This window comes from Athene cunicularia, assembly GCF_003259725.1.
Source record: "Athene cunicularia isolate RWA chromosome 15 unlocalized genomic scaffold, athCun1 chr15_part1, whole genome shotgun sequence".
Classification (NCBI taxonomy): Eukaryota; Metazoa; Chordata; class Aves; order Strigiformes; family Strigidae; genus Athene; species Athene cunicularia.
Genome location: NW_020799121.1, coordinates 12821410 through 12833325, shown reverse-complemented (window position 1 = coordinate 12833325; position 11916 = coordinate 12821410). Strand labels below are relative to the sequence as shown.

The 11916-nt window shown below is 41.3% G+C and overlaps 1 protein-coding gene across 1 annotated transcript; it reads left to right on the top strand.

Annotated features, from left to right (window-relative positions):
- The first annotated feature begins 218 nt into the window (after window positions 1–218).
- Window positions 219–10499, top strand: CCDC62 (coiled-coil domain containing 62). Its single transcript, XM_026860056.1, is given in 12 exon segments — window positions 219–336; window positions 452–618; window positions 1362–1460; window positions 1784–1955; window positions 2041–2142; window positions 3281–3369; window positions 4238–4338; window positions 5233–5269; window positions 5271–5399; window positions 5829–5957; window positions 7626–7741; window positions 9791–10499. Coding segments are annotated over 11 exon segments (1203 nt in total). The 5' UTR covers window positions 219–245; the 3' UTR covers window positions 7713–7741; window positions 9791–10499.
- The last annotated feature ends 1417 nt before the right edge of the window (window positions 10500–11916 follow it).

Sequence of the window (11916 nt, the reverse complement as noted above, 5' to 3'; positions counted from 1 at the left end):
CCCACCAGTGCCTGCGGCGTGCTGGTGCCCAGGCCCCACTGGGTTCATCACATCCCCAGTTCATCACATACAGTTAACTCTCAGCGCTGTTAAATTCCTTATTGTACCACTAACGGTTTCAGTCAAGGACCGCAGGTGGTACGACAAGCGTGAGGGACTTTTTGGAATGGTCTCTGGTTATAATATAAAAATATTTCAAATTAAAAGCTTGAGTTTACCATCAGAGAATTTCTCACTGCTGCTTAATGCCGTTTGACAGCCACAGCGTGGAGGTCACCAGAGTTCGTATTCCATCTGGCCTGGGTAGCGAGAGGATCCCGCTTCAGAGTATGCAACGTGAGCATCCATTTCTGCACAGTTTTAAAACACCGCGTTAAATTATTTCTGAGATTTTAAAGATTACATGACAGTATTTGAGCTGTTTTCTTACAGGTACCTTGTCTCTTTTCAGGTGAGCTGAACAAGAAAAATGAAGTCATAAAATTGCTGATCAAAAGGTTAAAGTTAGTAACGTCTCAGCAGAACGGCAGTAAGACAGCACTTGAAAATGCACCACAGAAGGTTAAAGAGCCGTCCCAAAAAGTACCAGATGGAACTGTTTGCGGTCAGGCTCTGGAGGTAGGAGTTGAGCAATAGTCTGATTTTGCAGTCGATGCGTGTACAGAATGCCAGTGGCATTGGTGCGTTTCACTAGTGAATAAATATTTCATATTAAGGTTCCTGACTGGCATTTGACTTTTAGTACAGCAGTGTTAGATAAAGATATAGCTCTGATTCATTGGGAATGGGGAAAGGGGGCAAAAATGCTTTCCTAAGGATTTGGAGTTTGCTCAGTTTGGGGGAACTCTGCTCAGAACCAGCTTTCCTCCAGAAATGTCAGGCACTGATTGCAGAGGCAGTGCTGGCCCCCAGAACAGCACTGGTACTTGGTTAGGAAGTTCCAGAAGGTTTTATTTCCTGCTTTGATTACTGTGATGAACTGTAACATTCTGAAACTGGTTTAAGGATATGAAAATAATTGGTATTCAAGGGTTCTAGATTATTTTATTTAAAGTGATGTAGCAATGATGTTTATTCGTCTTTTCCCCCTGTATGCAATAAAGTAGTATTCTGCATTTTCATCTGTCTAATTGGCTTAAGACATGCAGACTATTAAGACCATTGATCGCAAGCAAGTTTAGTTGGAACAAGTTGGAAAACAATTTTTACTCCAGTCCCCTTTTCTCCAGATCCTCACAGCTTGCTGAGAATCCCACACTGACATTCATGATGTTTAAATAAAGTTGTGCACACGTTAACTGGAAAAACAGTAACTTTGAGTCACCGAAGTAGTAGCTGGCACTCTTATTTCTGTTCGCTAGGGGGAAGATCAAAGTCACTGCTTAGTTTTGGAACAGTCTGCTAAAACAGGCCAGCTGCAAGGGAGGGAGCAGGAGCTTCTTACTATGCTTAAGCAGAAGGTAAGTTTCTGTCTTCTCATCAGGCACTAGATGTGGTCAAACTGCAGTGCAGTTATTGGTGACTGGAACACAGTGGTTCAGTCACTGTTGATCTCACTGCTTGTTTATTCTTAGGCTTGTTTGAGAAAAGTGGGCAACAAACAAGAAACTGGTTTATTTTAATAAACAAGCTTGTTTCTTGATTTTTTTGTTGGTTTTTTTTCATCAAGAGCGTAGAAGAACATCTTTGAAGCAGCTGTAACTACTGCAGTAAGATCTACTATTTTGTCAAAATCCATACATGAAGATAAAACAATAAGAATACATTCTATTTCATATTTCAGGACAAGTTTATCCTTGAAACAACTGATCGCCTTGTGAAGTTTATATCTCAATTAAAAAAGCTGGGAAGTGCATTGCATGCAGCAAAGACAAAGGAATCGAGTCTCAGAAAAGAAAATAATGACCTTAAACTGAGCCTGGAAGAACTAATACTTGAAACAAATAAGCTGAAAGGTAAATATTTATACTGTGTGCTAATTCAGCGCAGACCAGCATGATTCCTTTTCATTCTGGGAAATACTACCTTTTTGTTTTAAAGGTGACCTCTGTGAAAAGATAAAAGAAAATAATAAGCAGCAGGAAGAAATCACTCACCTCAAACAAGAAAATGTCTGCCTGAGGAATGAGCTTGCGCTCACTGGTAAGTGTGAGCAGTTGGATTTTCATGCCTTAGCTGTCAACAGCTCAGGCTTCTCGACAACAACAGTTCACTAATATCTGTGAAGGAAGCAGCTTCTTATCTACCTTTCTTGCAGTGTAATAAAGGTATAATGCCATTCTTCTATGAAAGCATTATCTAGGGCTTCTGCAGGGACAAGTTATAAAATCCTGTAAAAGCACAAAGTTCACTAGTATGGTTATACATGGAAGAGTGAATGGCTCAGGGAATTACTGAAAATTTTGAGATTTTTGTGTCTCTTGTGGTATTAATACAATAAATGAGGGTGGCAGTCTCCCTTCTGACATAGGTTGCCTAGAAAAGACCTACTGAAAAGAAGCCACGTGCAAAACCTAAAGCCTTTGGTCCTATGCAATGACCAGCTCATTCTCTCTCTCCAGTGTTTGTATGGTTTGTATGTTTACAAATTCACTTTTTCTCTTGTTTAACTGATGGGTTTGGTTTAGATGGTTTAATATGCAGGACATGGTAAACTGCAGCCTGCTCTCTGCTGACAGCTTCACTTCGGTTTTGGGTAGAGAGAAACTATTGCAATAGGAAAGGCAGGCTGAGTGTGCCTGCAGTGTTCTTACAGACCACCAATATACCTTGAAAGATGAGGTGACCAAAGATGCCCTCTGCTGTCACATTATTTACTTGCTGTCACTTTTCTGTCACTTTTCCTCTGCCATTGTCTTTGCCAAATATTGATTCCATGTCTCATTATTTTAAGAACAGTAGTAATGGGACGTATTTCCCAGCACTTCCCCATACAAGGCATGAATTAGAATTAATTACTGAATTTCCTTTCTGTGGAAGAATGTTAACATGAAAAAGTAAAATAAATCAGCAGAATATGGCTGCTAGTAAAATAAAGCTAGGTGCTGGTGCAAAGACTGAGGAAAATATTTGATCTGTTGTCTTATGGTTTTCGTGCTCTTTTTATTTGAAGGGGAAACAACAGATCCTGTTGACCTTAAGAAAATGGTTTTGGTTTGGTTCTTAAGAAAATGGTTTTGGTTAGGTACTTGTTTCTACTGCTACAGACATATGCGTTAACAAATGTACTTACATTGTGTCTATTCACTTTAATTAAAAAATTGTATATGTTTTGAAACAGTCGAGGAAGCAAAAAGAAAGGACCAGCTTCTTCAGTTTGCCAAGTCTGAACAAGCACAGAATGACATAGAACTATCAAGTTTGCAAGAGGTACAACCCTAATTTTGTTTCTTCTGAGATTATGAAGGCATTTTTCAGTAACACTAGAGCTGCATGTGACAATATAAAAAAAATTGTATATAGATATTCTTAATTAAGAAAAAAAATCCTTGCTGTTTCTGCCTTGCTGGGATCCCTATAGAATGTTTTTAATTTTTTTTTTTAAATTAAAACCCCATAGTACAAATCCTTGTATTTATATGTGCTTTTAACCTTTTTTGTATGGCTGTATTTACTCAGTCCTACAGTGAGTACGTAGCAGTAAAGTGGGGGCACCCTCATCAGTGGGTGTGTATAACCAGAGTGCTGGGCTGGAGAAGTGGTGGTAGAGGGGCACAGTGTACTGAAAGATCTCTTTTTCAGGAGAAACTTAAAACCAGTGTTTTCACCTGCACTCGTGAGGTTCTCAGGTTATGTTCAGGTTTTTTTATTGCAAATACTTCATCGGGGTCTTCTCTTCTACATTAGCTTTAAAAAAAAAAAAATCCCCTGCAGTGAAAGCTAAATACCATGATCATCATTCTGTGTCCTGTAATTCTACATAACTTTGAACCACATAATAAAAACACGTATTAAATATCAAATAACAATAGTATTGTATTTATGATTCAATGTGGTTTTGTTTTAGACCCCTACCATCTAATAGAAATACTGTTTATTGCCACAAAACATAGTTTTTCCTAAATACATGCAGAGATGGCCCTTAGATTTGGAAGACTCTGACAATAGTTTGACTCCAAGTATTGCTTTATAAAAATGCTTTAAGGTTATTTTTGGAAGACAAGCAATGTGTGAGTACCTGCTGACAATGTTCCTGCACTCCAGACTTTCACTAATGTGCATTACTATCTTTAAACAGATCCGTACAAGGCAGCGGCGTGACTTGCAGCTTCTTCGTGGCAATTTGGAGAGCTCTCAGGATTTAAGGCAAAAGCATGAAAAGGCAGCACATGAAAGGAGGTAACTTTTTTTCTTCTTTTTTTTTTGGGGTTTTTTTTTTGGTAGTTTATTCCCAGATTGAGACTTCACTGTTCAGCCACAACTAATATCTGAAGAGATGCGTGCCATGTCAAGATGGCTTTCCTGGACTCAACCACAAACATCCAGTGAAGCTGTCAGATACCTTTTTTTACTCTGACAGGAGACACCATGAGTATCAGTCACTGAATAAAGCATTGTATGCAGGCCAGACAGTTAATGATTTTTATTTTTTTTTTAAATGGAATAGTTTGGTGTTAGGGGTGTTAATCTGGCCTACTGCTACTTTTGTTTAAAAATCAAATTTATTTTGCTTTCAGATTAGGAAATTGGTACACACCCTGGAGGTTCAGACAGAATCACCACACTGTATAAAACATGAGGGAGCTCGCAGAGTGATTTTGGAAAGTAACAGCCAAATCTGGGTAGAATTTTTTGGGTTTTGGCAGGATACAGCTGCCCATTGGTATCTGAACTACCACAGAACCATGGCCTCTGGTTCATGTATAGCTTTAACTTTGGTACAGTTATGTACACTCTTTAAATGCAGTATTCTGACTGTTTTCTTTATCATGCCATTGTAGCATAGGTATGGCATTCTCTGCCCCTGAAAATTAACTGCAAGACAGACAGAGTTAGGACTGAGGGCACCCATGAGATACGCGAGGAGCATCAAACTGTTATCCTCGGAGGATAAAAGTGATCTAAAGAAGCTGTTAAACATGGGAACCACTTTGAGGAGCAAAGTAATTTCACACCCTTGATGGTTTTCTTGGCTCCGGGCCCATAATTCTTTATGTTGTCTCATGATTTTCCTTTGAAAGTTTAAAAAGGGTGGTGATACTATTTCTGTCAATGTCTTAATTTTTTTAACAGTGAAGAAAATGTGGATCTGAATTCTTTTCACTGGGAATTCTCCCAGTTTGACATCCTTGACACAGAAAGGAGACAGGCCTCAAAGATGTGAGCGATTTTCTGATGAGGACTCCACTCCGGAGATCAGTAACCTTTCAGTGGACCAAGCCAATATTTTATTGCAGAAGGTACTTCATTAATTTTAAGGGGAATTGTGGTGGATGGTAGGAAAGCAAATGTCTGCTGGCATGGGAGAACTAGGGACTCAAATGAGGAGACAACAAGCTTAAAGGTGATAAAATGTTTTTTCAAAATAATTCCTTGTTGTCTCAATATGTCTTGGATGGCGTAGATATAAGTGAGTTTAAAAAAATAGATAAGCTTTTGAAATTAAAGGCTTTAGGATGATGGATGCTGGCTAATTGGTAATTCCAGTAATGCACGAAGACCTCTGTTTATTCGATCAAGCATTTAGAGAGTCTGCAGCAGTGTTATGTTATAGTGTTTTGACTGAGACATTTCAAAATGAAAGTGATGATTCTTGGTATGTTATAATCCTTTGGCGTATTCCAAAAAGATCCATTTCATAACTCCAGCTCGGTTTCTGTCTCCTCCAGGACATCAGTTCCCCCATAAATAAGCTGCAGTATGTGTTGGCCGAGTTGCGACAGATGGCTCCTGATCTGGAGCATATCCCTCTCCACACAACCCCTCTCTGCAGTCCAACCAGCAACAACACTCATAGGGTATATATTGCTCTCCCATGACTAGATCTTGGTGGTCAGGAATAGTGATTGTGAACATCCTTTCCCTTATGCTTGAATTGTGCTACAACATTATAAACGATATCCTCCTCATGCTTTTGCTGAAAATTCCTGCGTGCCTTAGCACGAAGTACTTAAATTTTTTTGTAGGATTCTTTATGACTCCTCAAGGTCATGACAGGGTCTGACTTTTGCATGTGTCTAAGCAGATGGAAGGAAGAGTCAATTTGGAACAAGCTGTAGGAGGTCTAGAAAAAAGCGAACACAAGTAGGACTTACATTCAGAACTGGTTTATTACGCTCGGTATATTTGTGGAAAGGAGGACAGTATAGGAAATAGGTGATCTATAGAATAGTCTTGTATAGAATTTAAACCGAACTCTCAGTTTAAATAACTTCAGAGGTTTTGTGGGCTAATAGTTTCAGTTTCTTCATTGAAGGGTCAGAGAACATAACTCGATGGTCAAAGAAAATAACCCGTATATAGCTGTCATGACAATTTATTTTAGGTTCATGAACACAGGTAGGGAGTTTCTGTCTTGAGTATGTGGGCAAAAGGATTAATTGGAGGAGGGGTCACTTAGTTGTTTTCATAAATATCCGTAAGAATTTCTGCCTTGTTAAGAATTTCTACCTTCTACCTTTCTACCTTTGTACAAGGAGATTGTGCCACTTATCACTAGAAATGAGTAGACTCGTGCTGATCCATATCATAAAGGGAGAATTTAGGCTTTTGGTTTTAAAGCAGACTGCTAATGAGAAGGCTGCATGCTGAAACGTCAGCTTTTTCCTGAAAGGTATTGCATCTAAAAATATTGCAGTCCTTTTATCCTTAAATGAACTTGAGCAGAACGATGTTACTGTAGGTAACAGGCAAAGCATTTCTGATAACATTCAGAACCATAAAACCTTAGCTGTGCTGGGACTGACTGACAGTAGAAAGGTTATGTGCCAGTGTTTGCATAAACTGAAAGGATATTTTGTTTAGAAGTTCATCTGCAGGATTTCATTCAGTGTGAAAGACAGCAGCAGTGTAGTCTTTTTGCAAAGACTGTCTTGTAGGAGGGATTCCTGAAAAGCTCTCTACAAAACAGTAGTTGCTTGTGGCTCTTGCCCAGCCCCATCAGCTGTCTGGCTTCTGCTTACTGGTTGGCACGTCAGAGCTCGGCTAAACCGGCTGTCCTTTATTAGCAAGCATGGCTCTCTGCTTTATAACCTGAGACTGCTTGGATACTGAGCTTGGAAACTGGCTTCTCATTCAGCACGGTTGCTGTAGTGGGTAGGAAATAAAGCAGGCTCATGTTTATTGGCAGGGGTAGCTTCTGAACCACATCTGTAGAACTCCAGTCTACTTTCAGAACTGTTCTGGGCAAAAACTTGTCAAGCGTGTTTTAGTTAATCTAGGCTGGCCAACTAATCTGTCCTTAAAACCAGTTTTACCTGAGGCGGTTTTAAACTGTGCTTTAAAACATAATATATATCAAATGTAACCCTTAGCATTTAATCAGTAAGAACTGGGGGTGAGGGATTCTGTGCTCTGCTTGGGGGAGGAAGGAGAAGAGGGAATTTAAAAGTGTATCCTCGTGCTTGCCAGTTGGAACCTGGCAGCTCTGTAATTTTTGTTATCTGGGTTCTTTGATTTCCATGTAGTGTTTTTGCACATACAATGTAGACAACAGGACTTGCAAAAGATCTTCAGAGGACCCAGTTACCTGCTGCAAAAGAAAGAGATACTAAGCTTCCATTCTTTTTCCCTATGATGTTCTGTGAGTATGAAAGTGGTTTTGACTTGATTTTTTTTGTTGTTGTTGTTGGGTTTTTTTTTTTTGTTCCCCTCTTTATAAGTGCATCTGCAATATTAATGCAAGTTACGGACTTCTGAGATGAGCTGGCACAAGATTCTAAGTGCACTGCTCTGAATGCATTTCCAAGAAAACCTGTGAGTACTGTAACAGCAGATAGATATTAAGGCAGCAAGTAATTTCCTTTAGTCAAATAATTAAGCTTTTCTCAAGCATGCTCCTCATCCTCTGGGCAGTCAGAGCTTGCAGCTCCTTCCCAAGTACCTGCACACCACTTATTGTAGTTAAATCCTTCTGTGCGTTACAGATAACAGGGTCAAGGATATGAACATTGTTGAATAAGAGACTGGGAAGTGGTTTTCAGTGCCACGGCCAAGGGTACTGGCCAAGGGCTGTTTTAGCATATTGTTCCTGGGCTCAGAGCTCCAAAAGTAGAATGTATTGAATAGAGCTGTTTCAGAATGTGAAAAGCAGTCTTGCCCATAGCAGATTGTTTTTTTTTTTCTTTTTGAATCAGGAAATTTCTCACTCTCTGATTATTTGTTCTACTAATGTGAATTGGATGCTTGCAATAGGCACCATGTTGTCTGGGTCTGAGGACAAAAGAGTAACCAGATACGGTTAAAATACCAAACACCATGTGAAACTGAGTAAGAACTAGCAACAATGGGGGGGGAAATTGACAAAAAAAGAAAATCTTCCAGTGCTGACGCGACACAAGTGCCTGTCTGCAAAGGGAAGTTACCACACAGCAAGCTGGAGTGTGAAGCTGTGTGGTACTGGATTTCTCATACTGACCAGCTGGGATCCCCGGGGACCTGGTGCTCAGTTCTTCTCTCTCGGTGTATTCAAACTCTTGGTCCCTGAACTGTTTCTCCTGCGTGGAGCCAAACCCGCCGTGCCCCTGGGGAGTGGTGTTGGTTTGCAGCACCCTCATGTTCTGCTGTTTCTGCATTAAGTCTGGAGACACTGAGTCGTCTTTAAAAATAAGTTGGGTCTGCTTAGTGCACGCTAATGGGGCGCCCACTGCCAGCGGATGCTGAGTAGCTGGAATGCTGAACCTTACTCTGCTGTACTGTTCCTGTGTAGAGAGTTCTTCTTTTCCTAAAAAGAGCCCTAAGGTGAAAGAAGCTGGAGGTTTTATAGATCGAAGCCAGCACTGTGACTCGCATCCTGAAACTACTGATGTTAAAAAGTTTCAGGAGCAAATCCCCAAAATTGCTGAGCACCATGCTGATACAGCAGAGCAGTAAGCGAGCGCTTAGCCTACAGAAATAATCTCGTTTGCTTCAAGTGAGAAAGAACGGGTGAAACAAACATACCCACAGTTCACTGTAGATCCACGACAAGAATTAGTGACTCTGCAAGTCATTGGCTGCTGCATAATTCTTATTTTCTTTGTTTATTAAAAGGCTCTGAATCACTGTGATCCGTTAAATCCAAAGAAGCTTTTGCAGAGTTGATAGCGGGTCCAGAAATAACTGTTTGTGAAATGTTGTATGGTGAAGTAATTGAATTGATTTTGGTTGTTTGTTTATTTTTTAATTGCTTTGAAATCATTTGAGGGTAGGCGCACTGATAAACATTAGGTTAATTTCCTAACGAGCTGCCAATGATTTAGCCATTTTCATCAGGCAGTTGTTTTTCCTCTAGGGAGACGTTGGGTGGGGGAGAGTTGAAGAACAAAGGAGGAAAGCAATGAGTAAAAGGATATATTCAGTTTTGGACACTGTAGCGTGTGCCACTGCTCATAAACTATGACTCAGTGGCTGGCTGAGGGCACAAGGATCACTCCTTTTAGCAAAACAAACTGGAAAGATTTTGTTTCATAACACTCCAGCGGTGTCCCTGAGACTGCTGTCTTTCTGTGAAGTGCTTTGTTTACCTTTCTTTATGTTTTTATTCTGTTTGCAGTGTGAAAATTTATATAGTAAATTGACACCTATGCGATTGTTTAATATATTTTAGAGGGAATTTTCCTGGTTTTTAATACAAATCTTTAATTTTCTGCAGTGGATGAAGAAGTTTCCCATAACAGAATAAATTTTGAGAACTGAAGATCATCAACCCCTCAGCTACAATGGAAAGTTACCCTATTTATTTATTCCATGGTTCTGAGCATTTGAAAGACTCACTAGTGGCAAAAAGATGTGACTATGCAGGCATAGATATTTTTATCTTGAAAAAAAACATAGATTCATGTCAAGATTAACAAAACTGGTTTTATAATTGAGAGTTCAGGTTAGATAGTTTAGTTTTTTAGGAATCTTAAGTGTGTAATTGTTATGACGTAGGAACTATTTTTCTTTCTTTTTTTTTTTAATGGTGGCTCAAAAATATTTATAGAGTATGACACAGCCAAGCATTCATTTTTTTTTGTTAGGTTATTTTTTTTTCCTCTTGCTGTGTAGACTGAGATGAATAATGTTTATAGGAAGTTCCCAGTTAGTGTTGTAACCAGGAACTGCCTCCTACACGGTCGGAATGGAAGAGCTGTCACCCACAAGATGGGCAAAACGACGCTTCCCCCCCCAGTCAGGAGCCACTTCTAACAAAAGCATGTAACAAGAGCAGGTGTGTATGGGCTCTGTTAGCCCTGCACGGCAGCAGCCAAGCATAATGTGACCGACTTTTTAGTATTTAAACTGGTTTTATCTTTGGCTTTTGGGTAAGACATGTTCTGTTATCACAGTTTGAAGTTATTTTTTCATTAAAAGATCAAATAAGCTAATAAGGTGATACCTTTACTATATCTTTCTTGTTTATTTAACACACCACCCGACACATTTAGTACTTAATTTATGATGCTTCACTGGGACATAGGACACCAACTGCTGGAGACAGGAGTGGGCCGCTCTGTCATGAGCAGTTTGTGGGTGGTTTGGGACTCCCCTCCCGTGCCCAGTCCATGCTGCTGAGCGCTGCCCCAGAGTTCTCCCTGCGTGGGGGCAGCGAAGGGGTGGGAGTCTGGCTCTGTCCACCACCTCGAATTAATTGTAGTGAAATACAACACTTGCACCACACTTTCACCATTGTTAACTCTTTCATATAATGTTCTGGTTTCTCTTTAATTACCTAAATGACAGCCTGGTGTACTAATGGCCTCAAAATTAGTCAACCAATTCTGATCATAGCTGCTGTCCTCCGCATTCCTTCCCTCCCTGCCCACAAGCACTACCCACAGAGAGAAATCTCAGCTTCTCAGGTTTTTTTTTCAAGTTTCCGCAACCCTTTAAAACGCGCTTGAGTCCTCTGCCTGCAGAGAAACTTTTCAGGCCCCATCCTCAAAATTCGTTGCTCTGGGTATGACAAAAATTGCCCCAAAAAAGCCGCTGGTAGCAATACCACGATGCTGCTGTACCGTATGTCAAGCCCTAGAGAAATTGGTGCCACTTCACAGCATGAGCTGCACTTTTGGGTTTAAATGTGTTTAGCGGAGTTTAAAACACTCTCCTGCTGCCTTTTAACATCGATACAGAAAACGGAGCCCAAGCGGCGCAACAGGGATCTGCTGAGCCTGAGGATTCAGTGTCGGGGCTGCCCTGGATTTGTGGAGCGGGAAAATGGGGAATACTGGGGTTAAATTATTCCAGCACTAAGTGATTTACAAACCAAGTGTGTTATCTACCGCTCTGTGGGGCTCCTATCGAAACTCGAGCCACCTCAAACTCCGCTGCCTTATTTCTGGAAGCGTTACAAATACTCCAGGGAGGGCCTTTGCTTTTGTCTTCCCGCACCGAATTATTATTAAAGAAAACAAAGCTGCCGTTCAGCTGCGGCCTGCCTTCCGCAGGGCCGGCTGCGCTGCTTGACTTCTCTAAAGGGAAGACGACTGAGAAGCGGGCAGGAACGAAGCCCCGAGACCCTCCGGGGCGTCGCGGGTGGATTTGCTGGGTTTTCCTCACAGCTTGAGCCGCAGGGTTCGTGCCGCGAAGGCTGCCGGCGGGCTCTCTGTGCTCTCACAACCGGGGGGCAGGTACGGCGGCGCGGGAAGGTGAACCCGCTCCCTCCCGGCTCCGGGAATGAGGGAAGAGCCCCCGTGGGCTCCTTCCGCGGGGCGGGAGGACTCGCCCGTTTCGCCCCGGTTGGCTCCTGCGCGGCCGCGGCTCCACCTGCTCGCGGGTGGGCGTGGGGCGGGC